Source organism: Panicum hallii, chromosome 7 (assembly GCF_002211085.1).
Source record: "Panicum hallii strain FIL2 chromosome 7, PHallii_v3.1, whole genome shotgun sequence".
Lineage (NCBI taxonomy): Eukaryota > Viridiplantae > Streptophyta > Magnoliopsida > Poales > Poaceae > Panicum > Panicum hallii.
The window spans coordinates 31,866,639-31,890,156 of record NC_038048.1 but is presented as its reverse complement, the minus strand read 5'-3'; the positions used below and the strand labels follow the sequence as shown (position 1 = coordinate 31,890,156).

At 41.2% G+C, this 23,518-nt stretch overlaps 4 protein-coding genes across 8 annotated transcripts; 2 read left to right on the top strand and 2 right to left on the bottom strand.

The window, feature by feature from the left end:
• The first annotated feature begins 697 nt into the window (after positions 1–697).
• On the top strand, positions 698–3,975 carry LOC112899522 (stearoyl-[acyl-carrier-protein] 9-desaturase 5, chloroplastic). Its single transcript, XM_025968024.1, has 3 exons — positions 698–975; positions 2,273–2,774; positions 3,041–3,975. The coding sequence occupies exons 1-3, from the start codon at positions 863–865 to the stop codon at positions 3,599–3,601; spliced, it is 1,176 nt and encodes a 391-aa protein (XP_025823809.1). The 5' UTR covers positions 698–862; the 3' UTR covers positions 3,602–3,975.
• Positions 3,976–4,308: 333 nt separating this feature from the next.
• On the bottom strand, positions 4,309–11,065 carry LOC112899521. 2 transcript variants are annotated; one of them, XM_025968021.1, is made up of 12 exons: positions 10,907–11,065; positions 10,699–10,801; positions 10,531–10,594; positions 9,670–9,771; positions 9,498–9,562; positions 9,020–9,118; positions 8,879–8,946; positions 7,234–7,456; positions 7,016–7,071; positions 6,750–6,857; positions 5,323–5,506; positions 4,309–4,671 (listed from the first exon to the last, which is right to left on the bottom strand). In XM_025968021.1, the coding sequence occupies exons 1-12, from the start codon at positions 10,981–10,983 to the stop codon at positions 4,573–4,575; spliced, it is 1,248 nt and encodes a 415-aa protein (XP_025823806.1). In that variant the 5' UTR covers positions 10,984–11,065; the 3' UTR covers positions 4,309–4,572. The 2 variants fall into 2 exon arrangements, with proteins under 2 accessions (XP_025823806.1, XP_025823808.1); XM_025968023.1 differs by having other exon boundaries at positions 7,234–7,375.
• A 31-nt stretch (positions 11,066–11,096) lies between these two features.
• Positions 11,097–14,057, top strand: LOC112899519 (violaxanthin de-epoxidase, chloroplastic). 4 transcript variants are annotated; one of them, XM_025968017.1, is made up of 6 exons: positions 11,097–11,353; positions 11,677–11,866; positions 11,954–12,123; positions 12,668–12,764; positions 12,843–13,234; positions 13,319–14,057. In XM_025968017.1, exons 1-6 carry the CDS (start codon positions 11,112–11,114, stop codon positions 13,830–13,832), a joined length of 1,605 nt encoding a protein of 534 aa, XP_025823802.1. In that variant the 5' UTR covers positions 11,097–11,111; the 3' UTR covers positions 13,833–14,057. The 4 variants fall into 4 exon arrangements, with proteins under 4 accessions (XP_025823802.1, XP_025823803.1, XP_025823805.1 ...); XM_025968018.1 differs by having other exon boundaries at positions 11,957–12,123; positions 13,319–13,832; XM_025968020.1 differs by having other exon boundaries at positions 11,213–11,348; positions 11,957–12,123; positions 13,319–13,832.
• A 363-nt stretch (positions 14,058–14,420) lies between these two features.
• Positions 14,421–17,828, bottom strand: LOC112899523 (RPM1-interacting protein 4-like). Its single transcript, XM_025968025.1, has 4 exons — positions 16,804–17,828; positions 15,527–16,033; positions 15,261–15,428; positions 14,421–14,787 (listed from the first exon to the last, which is right to left on the bottom strand). Exons 1-4 carry the CDS (start codon positions 16,807–16,809, stop codon positions 14,764–14,766), a joined length of 705 nt encoding a protein of 234 aa, XP_025823810.1. The 5' UTR covers positions 16,810–17,828; the 3' UTR covers positions 14,421–14,763.
• Between the last annotated feature and the right edge of the window lie 5,690 nt (positions 17,829–23,518).

Here is a 23,518-nt window from a genome sequence, read left to right as displayed (position 1 = left end):
CAAGAATACAACAATAAAAATTGAGTACGAGAAGAAGAAGCCAAAGGCAAAAAATGACTTTTCACATCAATCTCATATTAGTAGTAAGAGCCACATCAGCACAATTACAAATTTGATCTAGAAATAAAAGTTGAGGAACTATATTGATCGATCCGAAAGTTAAGGGACTAATTTAAGATGGTGTTTGGTTCCGTACGGCTAAACTTTAGCCCTGTCATATAAAAAAAATCTTATCATTTAGAAATATTAAATAAAATCTAATTACAAAACTAATGGTAGAACCCCTAAGCTAATTCACGAGACGAATCTAATAAGGTATGTTAATCTATAATTAGCGGATGGTTACTATAGCATCACTGTTGCAAATTATGAATTAATTAGGTTTATTAAATTTATTGTACAAAATTTTATAAACAGATTTTATTTAATAGTTTAAATAATATTTTTTTTATTTGGTGGAACTAAAGTTTAGCTCCCCGGAGCTCTCGCAGCAAAGTTTTGTTTGATGCGACGGTGCTGCCAAATGTTCAATGCACGCCACCGAAGAGGTTGAAAACGCTGACGCGGCAGCGCCAAAACATTTCTCGTGCAAAATATATTAAAATCAATAACGACAAAAGAAGAAAAATAAAATATGGTCACGACGGGGAGGAGCCCCTCGAGTCGAGACCCTTTTTAATAGCCGACCTCGCCGTCCGGGGGAACACCCCTGTTGAAGCGCGAGGGCAGACAGAGAGGGGGGCAGCCACGAGCGCCCAAGATCCCGGCCTCTGCGGCGGCAGCGCGTCCCCAACGAAACCCCGTCCCGCTTCACCCTCCGCGCCTTGAGATCTTTGCTGAGGGGAGAAAGAGAGGGATCGCCATGGCACTGAGGGCGGCGTCTCCCGTGTCGCACGTGGCGGCGCCGCTGCCGCCGTGCGGGCGGGGGAGGAGGGCGAGCGGGGTGGTGGTGGCCATGGCGTCCACCATCAACAGGTGAGCCCGACCCGGATCCCTTGCCTCCTGTTTGCTTTCCGCTGTGATCTGGGTCGCTGAGGTGGGTGCGCTTCACGGAAATGGGTTGCTTGTTGGGAGCCAGGATCTTTGGGTCGGCGAGATTCGTGATCTGGGTGAGATGTTCGGATGGATCGACTTGAATCGTGTGTGAGATGTTCGTCTCTGCGTTTGATTCGTGATCTGGGCTGCGTAGTGTTGCTAACTTGCGTTTTCCGGTTTTCCCCCTCTCCTTCCCATTGTTGTTGTCGAGATCCAGGGTTTTGGAAATATTCCTCCCTGGGTTCTCGTCTTCATCTCCGTGGCGATCCTGCGTTCCTGCTCATGATCTGGATGGGTAGTTCGTGATCCACCTTTGATTTGGTGATCTGGGACGCTTTGCGGCTGTATGGGTACCATGCAGAAAGTAGTTGGCTGTTGATATCTCAACTTGTTCAAATCTGCTGATGGCGATAGAGTTGTCATCAACTTAGCAAACGATTGGTTTACATCCTTTCCAATGTTACATCTGAATTTATCAATTGAACAACTGAAATTTGTCACTTTCTATACCTTGATAAGAAAATGATGTTTTAGAGAGTTTGCACTAGGAATTTGTCAGCCTTTACTCCAGTTATCACACATGAAATTTGGACTAAGATAAGCGTGATCTAGAACACTTTTGAATGTACAGATGAAATCGACAGACTTCTGCACTTAATACAAAGACAATAAAAAACAAGAGCCAGCACCTGATATAAGTTTTGCAGTGTGTTGATTGTGCTTTACTTGGTCTAGCTATCCATCAAGTTCCACTTGGTAATTCTGGTAGATGTTTGCTTGAGTGTATACTTTTGATATACCCATCTGGAAAATTCTGCCACTAACGATTGCTTTGTCAGATGCTTGCCCTGTTTAAGGCTAAATGGTAAAATGTTTGAGACAAACTGTCTATTCAAGGATCAGAAGCCTTTCATTGACATCTTGCAAGAAAGTTGTTTCACTGTGCCAATTTATTAGTTGCTATAAAGTGGATTTCTCGGTTACTGTCAATTTTCTGCTAGAAATATGTGGAATTTCTAGTCTAGATTTTTTTTGGTGTATTGTTCTCTAAATTTGTGCTAGAAACATATTTAAATTACCAGGCTAAAGATTTTATGGCAGACAGTTTTGTTGTGAATTGAGTTCATTTTTTGTTCGAACTATTTAATTAGGTCTCCTTGCTAACTACTTTCTTCTCTGCAGTGTAATGTACCTTCCGCTTTTTCTGTTTCTGATTACTTTATGTTGTTTTTCCTAGGGTCAAAACAGTCAAAGAGCCCTATACTCCACCACGAGAGGTGCATCGCCAAGTTACCCATTCACTACCAGCCCAAAAGAAGGAAATTTTTGATTCACTTCAACCTTGGGCCAAGGATAACTTATTGAACCTCCTGAAGCCGGTTGAGAAGTCATGGCAGCCACAAGACTTCCTACCAGAGCCTTCTTCTGATGGGTTTTATGATGAAGTTAAAGAACTGAGGGAGCGGGCAAAGGAAATACCTGATGAGTATTTTGTTTGTTTAGTTGGTGACATGGTTACTGAGGAAGCACTACCTACCTATCAAACAATGCTCAACACCCTTGATGGAGTTCGAGATGAAACTGGTGCAAGTCCAACCACTTGGGCTGTTTGGACGAGGGCGTGGACAGCTGAAGAGAACAGGCATGGTGATCTCCTTAATAAGTACATGTACCTTACTGGACGGGTTGACATGAAACAAATTGAGAAGACCATTCAGTATCTGATTGGGTCCGGAATGGTAAGCCCTGCTATATACCTTCAAGGACAATGACATTGATTTTATTTTTCCTTCTTTCTTTTTGATTTGTACTGTAGCTCCCAATGAATCATGAAATCACTAACAGCATTAAAAATATGGCTTGCATGTGAGAAAGGATTTGTAGCTTTAAATTAATCATGTGACCACAAATGTTGATGAGTATAGCATGTTGAGTAATATATCATGTGCAGTTGCTATTTTGGATAACTGGTTGAGCATAACATCTAGTTTTATTTCTTATGCAGGATCCAGGTACTGAGAACAATCCCTACTTGGGTTTCCTTTACACATCATTCCAAGAGAGAGCAACATTTGTATCTCATGGCAATACCGCAAGGCATGCCAAGGAGTATGGTGATCTCAAGCTGGCCCAGATATGTGGCACAATAGCAGCTGATGAAAAGCGCCATGAGACAGCCTACACCAAGATAGTCGAGAAGCTCTTTGAGATCGATCCTGACTACACGGTGATGGCGTTTGCGGACATGATGAGGAAGAAGATCACAATGCCTGCTCATCTCATGTATGATGGCAAGGACAACCACCTGTTTGAGCACTTCAGCGCGGTGGCGCAGAGGCTGGGCGTTTACACCGCTAAAGACTACGCCGACATCCTTGAGTTCTTGGTCCAGAGGTGGAAAGTTGCCGATCTCACTGGGCTATCTGGAGAAGGGAGGAGGGCGCAGGACTTTGTCTGTACCTTGGCACCGAGAATCAGGAGGTTGGATGAGAGAGCTCAAGCAAGGGCGAAGCAGGGACCGGTTATTCCTTTCAGTTGGATTTATGACCGCAAGGTGCAACTTTAATTGAGAGCAGTAGGCAATGGGAGCACATTCTATATCTGTTTTGAGTCCTGGGGTTCTCTATAAGAAAGAAGCCTGTAGGTTATCTAGCTGGGTAGAATTCAACTACTTATCAATCTCACTCGCGCAAAGTATGCTATCAGTTGTCTTGTGTGTTGCAAGTTTGGATCTGGTGAAAAGACTCATGTGGGGTGCCTTTCTGGCAGCCATGAACGGCTCCATTTCAACTGAGTAAACTTGTGTTGTATTGAATATGGTGAAATGTGAGATTTACAGGACTCATAAGTTCTAAAGTAATAATATGGAGATTGTATATGGACAAGCTTGCTATGGTGCATGTTGAGAATCTAAGATTAAGTACTTTCTGTTACTGGATTGCTCAATAGTCTCAACTGCTGATATCATCTTGACACTAAACCATGAACGTTTCATACGAAATAGTAATAATATGGAGATTGTATATGGACAAGTTTGCTATGGTGCATGTTAAGAATCTAAGATTATGTACTTTCTGTTACTGGATTGCTCAAGAGTCTCAACTGCTGATATCATCTTGACACTAAACCATGAACGTTTCATACGAAATATGACAACCAGGTAGGCCTAATAGGTACAATTGTCGCAAATAAAATAAGAGGCTGCGATGCAACGAATTCCTTACAGTTAGGAACTGATTCTAAAAAGAATGAACCGTTTGGTAGAGCTGTTTGATGAAGATTCTTCTGTTCTTTTCAGAACCAGTTATTTGGATATTCAAGTTAGTAAATGAAGCTAAAAAGAACGCATATTAGCACTGATCAAAACATTTCCCCCCTAATGTGTCTGACACCCAACAATCAGCTCTAGATGTTATCGAATGGAATTAGTCTGTACAAAATGTGAAACTGTGAACCACAAAGGTCAGTCGAGGTTCAAGATGCTCCATCCTCAAAGCTAGATGGATGCAAATTGTAACATGAGTCCAGGGAGTGGTCCTAACCAGACCGCAGCTCTCGAATGAGAATCTCTTCAACAGCATCCACAAACCTTACAAGATGCTGACGAATGTGCTGATCCAATCCATTGGCCAGTTCCTACCACCCAAAACATCAAGATCAATCATCAGTAGTATTTTTTAATCAAAGAGAAACAAATGCACCCAGATCAATCATCAGTAGTATTTTTTAATCATAGAGAAACAAATGCACTCAAATCAATCATCAGTAGTACTCTTTTATCAAATTGAAACAAAAGCACCCAGATCAATCAAGCAAGTGATCATGCACGCCTCTATTAATGGACCCTCAACAGTAGAGCACATCCACGCAATCAAATAATGAATGACATGCCCCTGACTGAATGTTGCCATAAACAAAATTTAAATTTTATACCTAGTATTTAGTAGTAATAAGGATGAACCAAGTTGACCTACTAGCTCATTCCAAAAGGGTGTTTGAGCACTACCCGAACAAACACTTTAGCTTCAAAGCTCATGTCTAAAATTCAGTTGAGTGAAAGCTTTGTACTTTGAGCACCACGAAGAAGCTCTGAACAATGCTTAACATATTTCCAAACTGATACTAGCACATGTTAATGTAGGACCACTGCAAATTATGCAGAATAAAGTGGTATTTTCGAAAAGAATTAATTCCAGTTCAGGGGTTTCCTAACACATTCTTCCATGTATATCACAGCCATGTGTACTGAGTATAAGCAGTTCAAGACCAGAGACAACCACTTTTTACCTTGGTCTTGGTAAGCAGACTTGAAGCTATATTTGTTGGATGGGTCCCTGAATTGCAGATTGAAATTAACTTCAGACCATAGGAACAAAGTGGCCAATCAGAAGATATCTTGATGGAGGCATCAATTCCACGATCCAAGTGAGCTATGATCGCATCCTCTTTGTCGAAATACTCAAAAGAATGCCTGCAACAAAATGCCATCTCCAAAAATGTTAACCTGCATACTAAGAAACAGTTTGAGATCCATGCCAAGAAAGACCACCTAAGATTCATTTGAGCTTCAGTTAGTCAGTACCACACAGGTCTTGTACCAACGTTGCCATGTACAATTGTAAAACATCACTTCATGGGGGACTAGTTATAAAGTCAACAACAGTCACAACTGCAAACTAATGGTTAAGTTGTGGTAATTGTAGAATAACACTGAATATTTATGTTCATCATAATCACAAAGATGATCGAATTCAAGATATTTAGGAATAAAGGAATGACAAAAAAATACATGGAAAAGTTAGGTTTGTTCCATTGAGTCGATTGCTGTTTCAACATTTGCCACTTTACAATTATAAGGGCAGTGACACTGACACTGATTTTAAAACTTGTTCAATCTACGCCATTGGAGCCCTCATGCCATCTGATCAAGCTGTTTGACTGTGACAGAATGACCGCGATAACCTTTCATCTCTATACCCTCTCTTTATCATCCCCCACCTTTCTCATTTACAGCCAGGGCCCACTTCTCTCTCTTGACACACTTCTTCCTCACCCATACCTTCTTTTTTCTTCCTTTCTGTTCTCCTGAGCTCGGCGTCCGTCTTTTCTCCCCATTTTTCATGCTTGCTGGCTGCCAGCACCGCCAGTGGTGGGGCAGAAGATTCAACAGAGTTCAGGGCACCTATCAGGCCAGCAACTGCATGGTCCCAATCAGCACCTTGATGCCGATATCGCAGTGCAAGAAGGGGGCTTCGGCTGCGGCTGAGCTCGCATGCGTGGACTCTGCTATGGTTCCAGGTGGGCCAACCCCATGACTGGAGTTAAATGGGAACAATGGCTTGGGCCTGGTGCTTGACCAGATAGGAAGCAAGGTGAGGTTAATTTGTGCATTTTGACCACGTCAGCACAGCAGTCATGGTGACTAACAGATGAGACGGTGATGGAAGAAATCAAAAGAGTGTGGGATCAATGACATCACCCTAATAATTAGTGAAGCAAGTCACAACCAAACAATGGCAAAAGGGAAGGGGTCTATGTTACACAGTACAAACTCAATGAACAAGCTCAGATGTCACGGTTTCCTTGCAGCTAACAACTGCAACAGTTATAATTCACAAAGTCCTAATAAATTATTGCCAATTTTAATAACAGTTAAATATATACAAACTCTAAACTATTATTAATAAAATGCAGCATATAAAAAATCATGTCACCTGGAATTATTAGCATCATTGACTAATGATCGTCTTAGAGCGTTGATTATGAAGCGGCGTTGGCATTGCTGAATAAGCCATCCCAAGGCTGGAGAAGAAATGACCTCTCTATAACAGCATATAAACATTTTAAGAGCACATAATGGAAGAAAGATAACAGTGTAGTAGAAATGTAGAATAACACTGCAGAATAACATTTTTCTAAATTAAATTTAACAAGATGAGAAAAATAAACTAACATTGATGGAGGTTAAACTACATCATACCTGGAGGACTCGAGCCTTTCAATCAGTATATCTACACACACATCATCAGGAAAAATCTGAAAATCCAAACAGATAATCAAGATCCATGCATCCTTTAAATAAATAAATAATCAAGATATGCATCCTTTAAATATACTTCAAAGGGCAAGAAGATGTTTATAGTAGCAATAAAACTAAAACACTGTCAGTACCAGAAAACAAGTTTGCATTAAGGTCACCTTTAAGTTCTTTGGTTCCATATTTCCTTCATCAACTTCTATCAACAGCTCATGGTCTGAGATAAACGAATCAATAGCACAATTCAATTGTTGTCCATAAATTACACAGTCCGAGGTCCATGTAGGTGCCTTCAGGAACATCCTGAGACAGTTGTCTTTAAAGTCTAAGACCTTGGCTCCAAATGGCAATAACATAGATTTAAGTTGCCACATTTCATCAACACTGGATATAGAGAAGTAGAGAACTAGAGATGTCAGAAAGATTCATCACTTCATAGCCCAGTAAACTTAAAACTCTAAACATAGAATAGCTGCTGTGATTGCTCACAACAGCACTCAGAAAAATTTAACTAGAATAGCTGCTGACACAGTTGCTCCTCCAAACGGTGTCTAGTGAGTGTGTTCTTTGGTGCATGGCAGAAGCATCCAAGCTCAAAGAGCTCCTCGATAGGTCGCTGCCCCCGGCACCTTAGGTCCTGGGGGTGTGGTCATGGGTGTTTTTTTGTAAGAGTCGTCCTATGGAGTGAGTTGTACTCAGTACAGGGGTTGTCTAACCTCTGTACTCATTCCTTTCTTCTATCTTAAATGAAATGACGCGCAGTTCTCCTGCGCCTTTCGAGAAAAAAAGATTTAACTAGGAAATTGACCTAACAGAAAGAATTGTAGACTTTCAGAGTAGTGTTAGTCCCAAGAGGTGATTATGGAGAAGAAAACAATCTTTAATATGCAAGAGGTGAAAACAGATTGACCGTGCAAAGACAGTTTTAAGGAATGGACATTGGACATTAACCAGCAAGAGACTGATCATGAGTTTGCAAAGCAGAGAAGGAATATGTGCACAACAGAAAACAAATGATGAGTTCATAAACTTGCACATATAAGAATATGGTTGGAACTATAAGCCCCTACAAAAGATTTCAAATGATGAAATGGGACCAACAGAGTGAAGATGAACCAAGACACCAGAAAACAGAACATTAACTGGCTTGATCCCAATGCATTTGTTGATGATAGTGTTACTAATTTACATGCATTATGTTGTTCAAGGACACAAATGGGAAAAGAGAAACAGTACAGAAGAAAAGATTTCAAAAAAGAACAGAGAATAGAAAAAAAAATTATACTAGAAACAGAAGGAAGTGTAAACACAGTTTGAGCATCACATAAATATTACTCCCTCCGTGCAAGAATATTTAGGTTTGTCCTAAGTCAAACAGTTTTATCTGACAAAATATCTCCAAAAATAATTTATTTCAAATAGACAAGGTTACATGTTATGACAGTCAGTTCCATGATGAATCTGTTAACATCATTTTTACGTTGTCAATCTTTATGATTTTTTTCTTGTTATTTGTAGTCAAACTTAAAAATGTTTGACTAAGGACAAATATAAACGTAGTTATATTCTGGGACAAAGCGCGTAGATAAAATCCAAGAAACTGAAAAACAGTTATTATAGAATCCCTTTTCATGACAGTGAACATATGATGTTGAAGTTGTACCACTCAAATCATATCATGTGCATCACGGTCAATATAAGTTGATAAAAAAATCAAGAGTATTTAACATGGGATGTGTTAAACTACTTTAATTAGACCTTTAGTTCCTTTTGTTTAGTACAAAAGATGAAAAAAAAATTCATTACCTTTGTAGATTTTGTAACATTTTAAGGTTCATCTTACTTCTTCCAATTTGGTGATCAAGTTCCAAAACCTACAAAATAAAATGAGCAAGTTAAGTAATGTTGGGAAAGTGGAAACGTGACACCATAAAAATACAAGCACACCTCATATATGCAGTCCTTGTCAGCAATGCTTTGGTTTCTACAAGAATCAGTTGAGTCTGACTGCCCTAGAACAGGGCTTGCATCAAAATGGTTGAAACCCTACATCATGAGAGATGAAATATTTTAAACATCTTCATCAAAATTCAAAAACTAAGGCAATACTTATAACAAAAAGAATCAAAACTTTTATGGATAAGAGAAAAATTAATTAGTTTTCCTTTAGACTTAGGTTCAAGGGAAATTGAATGCGGTTCGTAAAAGCAAACAACAAAGGTAGTACCAAACAATATGCATATTGAAGCCATAGAGTACTTCAGGTTAGAATAAAGTCATACTCTGATTCGTTTAAAATAAAATAATTGATTTAAGCCAACAAAGTAAAAATAGTTTTGAATCATGCTTCTTCTATATTTGACAACAATACTTATATCAATTATAATAAAACTGTCGGACAAGAAGAGCAGAGCTAGAGAACAACCTCTGATTCAAGCTTCGATAACAAAGACTCTAGAACTCCAATATCAACATCCAGCTGAATCATATCTGAATAACAAAGATAGTGTTGAATATATACTCAGCAATCAGCATATTAGTAATCTAGTATTTGAAGGAGTTCAAAGAAGAAAAATTTGAGAGATAAAAAAAGCAACCATTGGCTGTCGTCTCTGCAGTGACACCAATCTCATCAGATACCTTCCTGTTCCCTTCCTCTGCCAAGGCAACCTCCTTTCTCAACCGTTCTAGGTATGCATCTGGGACAAGAATCGCACTATATGTAAGACACATCAAACAAATACTGTAACCCGTTTGGAAGCAAAGGACCGTCTTATCAATTGCACTGAGTGGTTCCCAAACCACAGTAACATGTAACAAACAGATATGACAAGTAACAGATGAATGATTCATACATAAAAACATCTGAAAATATAATAATCGAGAGAATACATTTAAAAGCAGCAGATTTGGAGCTCCTAATTGATACCTCCTTTCCCTACTTATGTTCAAATCAATTTGGCAAAGCTTATACCATGCCAATATGCACTAATCTTGATACTTCACTTCACATGGACAAATGAACTATACAAAACAGATGACAATTGCTCATATTGCTTTTGGCCTACAACCACTTGGTGGTAAAGCCCATTTGTTTGGAACTTGGCTACAAGAATAGACTCAACTTTAAGACCTCAAATATTAGTGGGGGCAACCAAATTATGTTGGGCAATGTGGTTGAGTCGAAATGATACTGTTTCTGATAAAGGAAGGATATATTCATATATGCAAGTAATATTCAAGGGGGGACGCGGATCATGGATGGATGTCTACTAGCTGACTTTGTGGTTATTTTCCTTCCTTTACAATGCTATAACTATGTTGCTATTTGTTGGCATGTCAATTACAGATGGAGGCTGAAAGTTGTAATAATGGATGGTTGCATGCGTGCCTTATTGCAGAGGCTGTAACAAACATTTTTCGCACTTGTAAAAAGAATAGCACGCAGTTCAGCTCACCCGAATCCTCAATTGAAATTGCAGCTGTGCTCGAGTCCAACACATCCATCCCTTCCCGAGCCAACTAAAACAGCTCACAGAAGGAAACACCAAACAATCAGAACACCGCAACGGTAAACCAAAAAGGAACTCTCGCACTTCGGCACCAGTCCACCCTGATAACCTCACCTGGTACGCGGATTCCAGCGCCACCTCCGCGTCGGCTACGGCAGCCTCCTCCTCCTCCTCCCCTCCTCGCCGCCGCCGCTTCAGAGAGAGCTGCTCCACCCGGCTGAAACGAGCACGCGAACAGAACAAAAGGGGGCGCCATCAGACCAGATCCACGGGGCGGAGGAACCGGCCGAGCGGAGAAGCGAGAGGAGGATCGGGAGCGCACCTCCTGATGGCGGCCGCCTCGAGGGGCGCCTCCTCGGGGCCCTGCGCCGGGGCTAGGGCTCCCGCCGCCTCCGCCATGGCCGCCGCGGCTGCAACCGCTCGCCCTCTCTCTCTCTCTCTCTCTCCCGCCTAGAGAGAGAATTTTTGGTTTTCGAAACGGGGGTGGGGAAAGGGGGAGGGAAAGGAAACCGAGCGCAGCACGTGAGATGAACGGCTGCGATTTTGCGGATCCTATCCTCCCGTCCATCCGGACCCGTCTGCGCTTAACGGGGCCCCCGGCTCGGCTCGCCCGCGTGGGCCGGGCCGATAAGCACCAGCTCCGCGCCACACCTCTTCCACCTCCTCCTATCTCTCCTGTTATCCCCGCGCCCCCTCCGTACGGTCGGGGGAGCGTGGCCGCGGCGGGCGGCGCAGGCGCAGCTTCAGCTGCGGCTTCTTGCTCCGTACGGTTCATCCTCCCCTCCCTCCTCCTGGCTTCTCTATCCCGCGCTGCTGGCAGCCTTCTTGCCCCATTCCTTTTTGTTCCAGTTGCGTGTGCATTTTTATTTTGTTTTGGCTTCGTAGCATTTTTAGAGGAAATCTCTTCACATGATTAATCATGCTTGGAAGAATCGAGTTCTAGCTCGCCGAGTATCGGCACATCTCTTGGAGCTAGCGATACCAAGGATTTTCGGCTGCGGGCAGCTCCTATGTCGATCATTCTGCTCCGCGTGGTTTGATTTTTACTGACTGATTTTTTTGGGTCTACTGAACTTCCCTCCTGAACTGCAGATTCAGAGACATAATGTCGCGGTACTGTGCAAATCGCATCTTCCTCTCCGGAGGTTCCAACATCCTCCATGGTCCAAAATCTAGAGGCAGAGCCTCTAGGCGCCACAGCGCCGTCAGATTCAGGCGGTGCTCCGTGAGAGCTAATTTTTGGAGGACTGATCACCTTCCTGTCAAGGTTACCCCGTCAGAGGTGATTCATAACTGCTCATTCCCTTATGTCGTGGTGATTTGCCTGTTGTTCTGCTGCTAACAGCGTCAGGATCCTTGCCTCTGCCAGCAGATTATTGAGGTACTGCAAGCGTCAGATGTTTTGGGCAGCATCAGGAAATGGAGCAGGTTGCAGCTGGTCACCATGACAGGGGTGATGGCGTGCGTGGTTCTGGTAGTCCCTTCTGCCGACGCAGTCGATGCTCTCAAGACGTGCACTTGCCTGCTGAAGGAATGCAGGTGACAGGTCTTCATTATTTTGTTGCAACACAATTCCAATCCAGCTAGATGTATTTACCCTGTTTCCCCTACTGTAAATAGAGGCTCTTTGGTTTGTTTGTCCAAATTTAGCGATAGGTATTTGCAGCATAAGAGCGCAAATCTTTCCTTCATTCTATTAGATACCAGTTTCAAAGTTCATATACCGTCAATACTGTTTTGACATTTTTTTCCTTTTCGTAAATCCATCATACAGACTCATTGATTTGCTTAATCTTTCTTTGCAGAGTGCATTTTCCGTATTGCACTCCACATCTTTTATTCTATTCTGCCATCATATCATCTGTCAGCTTTCTTCATTGAACTGCAGTGACAGCACAAATGTTCATCATTCCATCCAGTAGTGTCCGAATTTACTTTCAGTATGTACGTAGATGAGAACTTGGCTACTACTTGAAGCTAATTAAGAGTTCCCGCATTCAAAAGCTTTTCATCTTTTGGATGACAATAAACTTAGATTGTTTTATACATGTTTCTTACCCAATCACCTTATTACCTTTTCCAGAATAGAGCTGGCCAAATGCATAGCCAACCCTTCGTGTGCAGCGAACATTGCATGCTTGAACACATGCAACAATCGACCTGACGAAACTGAATGCCAGGTTATTTCCAAAAACCTTGAGTCCGCTGAAGTCTGTCAGAAAATAAGCGTTATATGCTTCGTTTTTATCATCCCACAGATCAAGTGTGGAGACCTGTTCGAGAACAGCGTAGTCGACGAATTCAATGAATGTGCTGTTTCACGCAAGAAATGTGTCCCAAGAAAGTCTGATGTCGGCGAGTTCCCAGTCCCTGATCCATCTGCCCTTGTTAAGAACTTCAATATGTCAGATTTTAACGGCAAATGGTACATTTCAAGTGGCCTAAACCCAACGTTTGACACATTCGATTGCCAGCTTCACGAGTTCCACGTTGAGGGAGATAAACTAATCGCAAACATTGCATGGAGAATCCGCACTCCCGATTCTGGTTTCTTCACCCGGTCGACTGTGCAGCGGTTTGTGCAGGACCCCTCACAACCCGGCATACTCTACAACCATGACAATGAGTTCCTGCACTATCAAGATGACTGGTAGAAACCTCTTCTCAAAAAAAAATCACTGCTACCAATGTGTCATGCCTAAGATTAATTAACTTAATATTTTCTGATCTATAGGTACATTATCTCATCTAAGGTTGAGAACAAGGATGATGACTACATATTTGTATACTACCGTGGGAGAAATGACGCATGGGATGGTTATGGTGGGTCTGTTTTGTACACAAGAAGTAAAACTGTCCCTGAAACAATAATACCTGAGCTGGAAAGGGCTGCGAAGAGTGTAGGTCGGGACTTCTCAACGTTCATCAGGACTGACAACACCTGTGGTCCTGAGCCTCCTCTTGTGGAGAGAATCGAGAAGACTGTGGAGGAAGGAGAGAAGACCATCATCAGGGAGGTGAGGGAGATCGAGGGAGAGATTGAGGAGGAGGTCGAGGAACTAGAGGAGGAGGAAGCGACACTGTTCCAGAAGCTGGCAGAAGGTCTCATGGAGGTGAAACAGGATCTGATGAACTTCTTTCAAGGGCTGAGCAAGGAAGAGATGGAGCTGTTGGATGAGATGAACATGGAAGCGACTGAAGTTGAGAAAGTCTTCAGCCGTGCATTGCCACTAAGGAAACTAAGGTAGCTCTAGCAGCAAAGGACTTGGAGAAAACAGGCCTTCAAGAAGTGATCAACATAAATTCTATTTGCCACAGCCGTACCTATAGTAACAGATTGTTGAACAGACAGCAAACATTTTCTTTCCCCCCTCTTTTTGTGGTCACAACATATTGCCAGATTAGCCCTACTTGTAAAGCATCAGAGATTATGTTTTTTTTTGCCTAATTGAAAATAAGTATATATATATATATATTACTTTTCCTAATCTATTTGGGATTACAGCATAACATCTATTGTGTGAGAATTGTTCGATGATGTAGTTACATGCTCTTTTATCTCAATTTAAACTCTTTCACTATTTAAAATAAAAATGATGTTCCATTGATCACTTTACATTTACATATCTCTTAATGCAATAGGGGACCTTCCCTACTGCTTTAACTCAAAAAAATATAGTTGCATATCACCTAATTTCATAGATTGTTCAAAAAGGAGACCATCTTGAAATGTTGATTATACTCAAATAGCTGTTCTGGAAACTCCCAGCTAGAAAAACGGTAGTAAAAGGACAAGGAAGCACAGTATAGTCCTCCTTTTCTTACAGAAAGCACTCTAGCTGGGTCTGGAATTTCCAGAGCCAATTCAAGAAACCTTCTATTATCTGCAAGGAAATTCCTCGCTTCATAATTTACAAATCTAAATGGTATCATATGTATGTTCCTTGTAAGCAAAGAGCTTAAAAGGAACAATTCAATTACAGATACATAATCACACTGTTGCCGCAAAAATCGGCCGATGATCTTCATGGAGCACGACAAGGCCATTTTGGCGTCAACACACACCAACAACAAACATGAAAACTAGTACAGGAAGGAAGAGTCGCAAGAATAGTGATCTGATCACAGGAGCAGCATAGGAAGTTGTCCAGAACTCTTGGAGATCCTATCCTCTCTTTCTCAAAGTATGCAGCAAAAACATTTCTGGAGGAAAAAGAGACGAAGGTCAGTCAATGAGATATCCTTGTATCACATGGAGAGCTAAGGAATTTTAAATAAGGTTGCTTATGTTTTTAATTTTTCATGATTATTTATCTGAATAACTTCAAGGGACATTTACTCATTTGAATAATCTAAAGGCATCACAGTTCAACATTTCAACATTCTAGACTAAAACAAGGCTATGATTATTTACTATTGACAGAGCAGTAAGAAGAGTATATTCCAAGTATTTGAGTGCTGACCGTGAATCAAAACAAATGAAGACAACTGACACATCGTGCAGCTTATGTGTTTATGTAACATATCTGAACACAATCTACCATATAAGAATTTGGCAGTGATATTTTGCATGGAAGTTGCCAGTATATTGTTTGCAGAGTGCAGATAATGATGTTGGCATCCAGAAAATAGCATATTCTCAATGTTACCAACCGACTAGCTACTGTATAGCATACCTGTTTCACCTTATTCTCCGCGCCACGGATAGTAGATGGTTGCCTAGAAGTGTTAGGAGATAACCTATCATCCCTCACCCTGTTGAAGATACCAGTGTACTTTTCACCTGATTCTGCATTTGCATCATCCCATTCACCAAATGGTGGTACCACCACTTCCTCTTCAGGCTGGATTGACAGATGCAAAAGCAATATTATTCGAAAGGCATTTCTAGCCCACATTCATTGGAAACCTATTGAAATGAAGGATCATAGGGTGTTATTACCTCATAGCCTCGGTCACTTGCCTTCATCCTGCCCCTTCCAGGAGTATGCTGGCCATGCCCCTCTGATGATGCCCTCCTTTCTGGAGTCTGCATTCCTGTCGACCTGTGCTTCGGCTTTGATTGGTTGTTCGGCTGCATTGGTGAAGCAGACCCAGCAGCTGTTCTGTAGGGGCTTCTTGGTGCAGCAGCATTAACCCCTTGTTCTCGCTGAGGATTTGCATGTCTTCGTGGAGCAGACTCACGGTGAGTAGGGTGGTCGGAGTGTCGTCGGTGATCAGTTTCAGGTCTCGGTCGATGAGGTGGATTTCTTGGACCTTGGTCTTGAGGATCAGTTTTGTAGGCTGTTGGGTGCAAAGGTGACTTGCGAGGAGGTTCCACATTCCGCCTTGGATCATTTGCTTGAGCAGGAATTCCTGTTGTCCTGTTCTTCCGTGCATCCTCGAACTTCTGTGTGTAAGGGGTGTTTCCTGTGGTTTCCCAGTCCCCAAATGCAGGAATTTCAGATTGCTGTACAAACAGATCAATCGCTAGCTTTAGTCAACATTCTGAAGGACTAGCATCATTCCGTGCTGCTAATGGCTCGACAATAAGAAATACTTAGAATTTCAAAAGCTAAACTGCTTGAAATCTGGGCAAAAAGGGGATATTTTGAATTGAATAGAATGAATGACCGTAACAGTAGTTATCAATTCGTTGGAAAAGAATTAGCAAAGACAAAAAGGTTCCCAAACATCCCAAACTATGCTGAAGACTTTATAGTCAGGACTCAGAGAGTATAATTTCTGAAGGAAAAAAAAGTAGGACTGAAACCCCATAAATATTGGAAATATACCATATGATACTGCTGCAATGATGATTAATCTGGATCAAGTACACTCAAATCTAGGATTGTAGCATTTGCAGCTCATTAGTTTCAATAAGGATTTATATGTTCCCCTTGTCTGGCATACTAAGGTGAGATTACAAAACCAGTTAAGTGCATCAGTAGTTGTAGGTCTCTGCATGCTTCCCTTTGTCTTCCAGATAGTATTTAAAATCAAAACTATAGATAAAACACACCCAACTGGGGAATGTCTAAAATTTCTCCAAACTGAACATGGCAAGGCAGAACAAAGGTATCGTTCTAAACTAGTTCTTTTCTAACCAGTCAATTAACCATCATAACACAGACTAATTCCATATGCCTTAAAGTTGAATCAAAATGTACTACGCTGTACCAAGATATCAAGAGGTCAAGGAACATGATTAGTATGCAAAATCAGAAACCATTTACTCACCGCCATCAGCCAATCTGCGAGGCGGAATCTAGCACCTCCTGTGCAAAGGAAATTCTAGAACTCCCACCTTTTTTTACCCAAATTCTTGGAGGAACAGAACACAGTCCTCCAGAGGAAAGCACAGAAGTGTCAATTTTGTTGCAGAGAAGTACTGACTGTACTCTTTCCCCAAAAATAAGTTACCATAGTGCTCCTTTCATCTCAACCAACTCAATAGGAATCACCAGAAATGAAGACCAGATTCTCCCAAGAAAGAAATATCACAGGATTCCAAGTTTATGCCTTTCTTGTACCTAGGATAAACTGAAGGTACCCCAACTCACCAAAATTCATGAAAATGAGGATGGAGGAGTGAAGGAAGACCTGCTCTTCCACCGAGATTCACCAAATCCTCCCAAGAAAACACGAAGTAAGAACTGCAGGTGGCTAATTTGACCCCCAACTCTTCAGAGAAGCACCAAAATCACCACGATTGATGGTGTCCTCAGCTACCCTTTCCAACTACTCTACCTAAACAAAGCATCCAACCATCAATCCTCCCTCCACCACAATATATTAAAAAAAATCAAATTGTCTCGTCGACAACGCAGAGCAGAAGAAGCCGCCCAAGGAAAAGTCAAAGTTGGATTCTTTGACGCTATATAGATAGGAACTATCCGAGTGCCCAAGAAAATGGATCGAAGGCGACTTCCTTCTCAGGAATCTCTCAAGAGAAAACACGAAACCCTCTCGAAGAAACTCTAATTTCTCCAGGAAAACGTTCAAATCCTACCGCCGGAAGGACCCAATCGCCAAAAAAAGAGCTCAAAGGAGGATTCTTTCTTCTGACTTAGCAGCTTCAGAAGCTCAGTGTATGTACACGCGCGCGCGAGAGGGAGGGAGAAGGAGCGAGGAATTCAGAGGGAGGGAGGGAGGAGAGGCTGTGGGGGAGAAGAAAAGGAGGAGAAGGAAGCGAGGAAGAAGGCGACAAAGACGTTGACGAAGGAGGGAGCGCCGTTGCTTGTCAGTTCGAAGCCTTCAAAGCTCCTTCCCTTTTGATTTTTTTCTTCATTTCCGGATAAAATTTGGTACGGAGATTTTTAGTTCTTCACGTCGGCTCAGTTTGGCTTTATCATCAACTAGGATAAGTACAGGATCGGACGTGTGTCGCTGTATGATTGAATTGTTACGGCTCCAAATGATTTGTTACATTATGAGGTCCTTCTTCCAAAAAAAAAAAGGAAAAGAAAAGAAAACATTGCAAGTGTTCAGATAGATGCAATACCAGATCTGCCAAGAACCAATATCCCATCAACATTACTGAATTCAATATTTAATCTCTTCAATGCCATTTCGAGGTTATATGCCAATAGAAATAATATCATTGAAGGGATTGAAGGGATTAAAAATTAGGTGGCATCAAAGAGATGTCGATTTTAGTAGAGATAAATTTAGGATAAAATTTCCTGAGGCTGAAAAAACTTAGAAATATGTGTGCAAGAAAAGCATACTAGTCGACAAGAGAGAACAACATAAGTAATGTTTTCATAGGCTTATATACCTACAAGTCATCCACAACTACTGTAAAAACAGGCACTAGAAAATACAATTAGACGTCAAATATTTTTTAGGTATATTAGAGGCGAATTTGTTCGTAATGTACTAATGTAGTAATGTGTATTTGGTGATTAATAATAGAAATATCCTTGGGAATATGGCATAAGAAATACTTCCTAAATTCTAAATTATTAGTCGTTTTGGTTTTTCTAAGTGCAAAATTTTTGTTATGCATCTAGATATATGTTATGTCTGGTTGTATAGTAAAATTTATATATCTAGAAAAGTCAAAACGACTAATATTTTAGAATGGAGGGAGTATATTTTTCATGTTTATGATTTCACCTTTTTGTGACTGACTGGACCGATTAGTTCCATATGCCACTGATATACTCATCTAGGGTGACATAAGGCTGATGACCATTGTATGACGATCTACAAAGATTACCTGCACAAAATCCAAGCCCTGCCGTCTTCTGTGAGGTAATTTTCATTCTATTGCAAAGATGTTAGATGTGTGTCCAGATTGACGAAGTCTTGGACACCTTGGAGATCATATAAAAATGGGTCATTTGTCTCCTAGACGCCCTAAAAGAGTGGTTTGGTCTGCAGGATATCAAACTCATCGATTTTGCCTCCAGCATATCCTGAACACTTGGACTTGTCTGCGCCACACCATTGCAAACAAAATAATAATTTCCACTTTACCCTCTCTTGTTCAACGCCAGCTTCGTCTGAATCTTTCATTCCCTTCTATCGGTTGCGCATGGTCACGACCACGCCTCCTACCTTCCGTGTGCCCTTTTGCTGGCGGCATACCTCTTGAGCGGCGACGTGAGCGAGCGTCGCATGGAGCGGCGCGGTGCGACGCAGGGTGAAGGAGGGCGAAGGCGAGGAGAGGCCACTGCGTCCTGCTAGGTGGGCGCAAGTTCGAGCCAACCGCGGCTTGCTCCAGGGGGCCAGGCACGTCAACGAGGTTAGCCAATCAAAGAAGGAAGAGGAAATCGGCTTGGAGAGCACCAACGGAGGAGATCAGCTCGCGGTGCTTCATATCCAAGATGAGCATCATCCAGCAACGCAGAGAGTAGCGAGGAGACCAGAGCGCTGAGCTCTATCTGTCCTCCAGCTTAGAAGAAGAAAAAAGCCATGAGCAACAAAGTTTTTTAACTCATCGTCTATCTTCCAAATGATTATTTTATTTGATGTAGTGTTTTGTAGATAAAATTATAAAATCGCAGTATGTATCAAACAAATTTGCCAGGTAAAGTTTGTTGTGGACTAAACCACGTTTTCCCATTGTCCTACGGATAAAGAACCATATAAAAATCCCAACAGCTCACGAGCGGCAGCTGGCATTATCGAGGGTGCAAGTCAAAACCACGCCCGCGGCAACGCCGAGGAAGAAAACTGCAGGAATCAGGGGCCATCAGAAGATGACCTTGATCGAGCTCGATCTTCTAAGGACCATACACTATATATCTTCCTATGTAGGGGTCAACTAATTTAGGCAGTCCAGAATTTGAATATGCAACGAAGGAAGGCACGCACGTAATTTAGCATGTTAATAGTTCATAGGAGTGTGTTAGATGTTGTGTGTGTGTGTGGGGGGGGGGGGGGGGGGGGTATTACCGTACTAGCAAAAAAAGTTGGTGCATACATACAGTACCAACAGTAACGTTTGGCACCTTTCTGTACACACTACCCTTACAAAGGCTTCTGAAATATTAGGTTCGCAGATCTTGACATCAAGAAAAGTAATTCATCTACCATTAAAAAATAATTAGCCAAAAATACGAGCACTCGCTGATTTGAACATGATCGAATCCTAACCGAGTTATGTACAACTTGCTAATGATTTTTGTTTGATCGTATACCTATAAAAAAGCTAATCAGATGCCCTCAATGTTGCCATTGTAATTGTTTAACTTGATTGCAATGTTATGAATATACGGTGATATGAATGAAGGACACTCTAGACCTCTAGTCGTTGTTTGAGCCGCGAGCTATGTTTGGGAGTCCTAGTCAAAGTCAGCTCGTGCAGCAGGGAAGCAGACCTGCCTAACCCATCATCCCATCATCCCATCACCCCGCATATCATCTTGTAGTATAGTAGTATGTTTTCTATGCTCTAGTTATTGTAATGCATATTTATGCGCTCAAGGTTACATTTCCTTAAGAAAGGGAAAAAAATATTAGTGCTATTGATCGATAATAATTTGACATCCAAAAGAATGCAACTTCAATATATGACACCCACGGAAGGGAAATCAATGCTACACCATTTAATTATTACTATTTCAGGAAAAAAATGGCTAACCAATTGTCTATCTGTCTATGTGTATGTGCATTGAGATATCCTACCTCCGTCCCAAAATATAACAACCTTTTGACCAAGTCAAAGTTAAATATTTTCATCTTTGACCAATAATATCTCTAAAAATAATTATTTTTAAATAGAAAATATTACATATTACGATAGTTGATTTCATTATGAATAAACTGATATCACTTTTATGTCATTAATCTTTATAATTTTTTTACCATCTACGGTCAAAGTTTAAAATGTTTAACTTGAAAAGAATTTAAAAATAGCTATATTCTGGGAGCAGAGGAGTTGTATCTCTTGTAAGAAGATACATATAAATATAGAAAAAGTCGCAATTAAATCAATACTGGCAGCTACTTACATTGGTTCTTAGGAATCCAAACTTGCTACATATCTCCAATGATAACCTTTACCCCCTTGAGTTGCCATCTTCTAGGCTCCCGTCATCAGCTAGCTGTTTGTTTCTAATTTTGACCATCCATTGAAGTTTGAAGGATTATATTATACCAACATGTACTTTTCAATTCATCAACTAGTCAGTTGGCCACACCTTGACAACAATTTGCGAATATAGAACTTGTGGTTAGCCTTGTGGCTTATACAGATGAACTGAGGGGATGGTGGTGAGTGAAATCTTTTGGGTGAATCACAAGTCCACAACTCCAAAATAAACCTTAACTTCTTTAAGGAATTTATTTTGAAGAAAAGAGATCGAAAAACAAAATGAATTGTGGCTCCAAAATGTATGCCAAACTCAAACAGCCTCACTGAACGCAAAAATGCAAAATTTAAGAGAAATAATGAAAGAAAGAAAGTAGTCCCTGCTTTTAAGACCAGAACTTTGGCATGTAAAAGCTTTGATCACCAACTACTTCTTTTATAGATCAATCACCAATTACTTTGTATCCAATAATGAGATGAGTAGATCTTTTTCCTCAATAAGTAGTTTCATAATCATATAATTTTACAATAGCTGTCAATGTATCGAAGTTGGAATTAGTGCCAAAGTTATGTTTCAAAGACGGAATTGATGTCCCAAGTATATCACTCTTTTGCGACCGAAGGAAATATAAAACGAAGGATTGCACAACGCTAAAGAAACTAGAAAACGGACATAGGGGAAAATAGAAATTTATCAAGAAAGAACCTTTTTGTTTTTAAATAAGATACATGTGATCAGAGGGAGTATAAAACAGCGCGTTCAAGCGAACTGAGCATAGCTCAGTTGGTAAGGTTCATTCCTTATGGTGGAACATGCTCACCCCGATTAGTGTTATCAACTCGACATGCTTAGATGCAGGATTTAACCGGTGTTATTTTTTCAATGGTAGGCGACGTACGTGTTGATAGCGATGCGTCTACAGTGACTTCGTCAATCTTTAAGATATGTCGGCTTAGTCTTTTGAAGGTGCTCATGAGAGTAGGATTGAATATGAGTAGGATTGAATATGCGTGCGTGTCCGCATTTGTAGTTTGTTTCGCAAGAAAAAATATGGCGTGTTCAAAACCACTCCTTGCAAGTTTATAAAGGAGAATTTACTAATGTCTGTTTATATATGATCAAGCAAACTGAGCGCAGCTCAGCTGGTAAGGTTCGTTCCTTGTGGTGGAACCTGCTCACCCCGATTGGTGTCATCAACTCGACACGGGTGCTCGCATTTTCTTAGATGCAGGATTTAACCGGTGTTATTCTTTCATTGGTAGGCGACGTACGTGTTGACAGCGATGCGCCTATGGTGATTTCGTCAATCTTTAAGATCTGCCGGCTTAGTCTTTTGAAGGTGCTCATAAGAGTAGGATTGAATATGTGTGTGTGTCTGCATTTGTAGTTTGTTTCGCAAGAAAAAATACAGTGTGTTCAAAACCACTCCTTGCAAGTTTATAAAGGAGAATTTACTAATGTCTGTTTATATATGAAGTGCAAACGCCTTGCTGTTCTTTCTTTGTCGGGACACAATATCAAAAAGCTTTTTTATATAAAAAAAAATCAACGTTTCTTTGATTGGATGGACCGATAGATTACTTGTCCGGCGCTAAGTTAAACACTAATCATCTAGGGTGACACAAGCGTGACGAGCGTTGGATGACAACCATGCCGATATTACATGCCACGTCATCCAAGCTCTGACGTCTTGTGTGAGTTAATATGTTTTTCCTACTTTGGCCAGTTCAAAAAAAAAAGACTTCCATAACATGGGGATCGGAGTAAAAATCTCAACGTCTCGCGTGCTGTTAGCAGCTTTCACACCAGCAGCCAAGTACAACGAAGAAGTCAAACCCACGGTAGTTGAGGAAGAAAATTGCAGGAATCCATCGGTGGCCATCAAAAGATGACGACCTTGAGCTCCATCTTCCATGGGCCATGCATATACACTATCTTCCTGCCTAGCCGTCAACAATCCACCAGAAACTTGAATTTCAAACAGCAAGCATGACATAGGGCCCATTTGGGACGGTTTCAACCAGCTTCGACTTTATCTGTTTTGCGCAAATCAATCATTGTAGCATGAAACCGTTTTCTAAGCTGAGATCAAAAAAATAAACTAAAAATTCAGTGAAACCATAGTTTCACCGGCTTTAGCTTCAGTGGTGAAGCCGTTTGGGAGAAACCCTCCAAACGCCCCGTAATAAGCATTGCATTTTGAGAGTTGATAACTAAGCTGTTTGGCTTGTGTGAGAGCCAAATTGGACGCATATATAAAAAGGATTTCTTGAAACAATATTACGGGGCGACTTCAGTCCCTCCTATTGGTGGCAATGGAACATTTTTTTTTTGTAAAATACAGTATGGACGCAGATGCTCATGTACACTCACCTCTATAAATACGCGGATGCAACCCTATCTCTATGAGC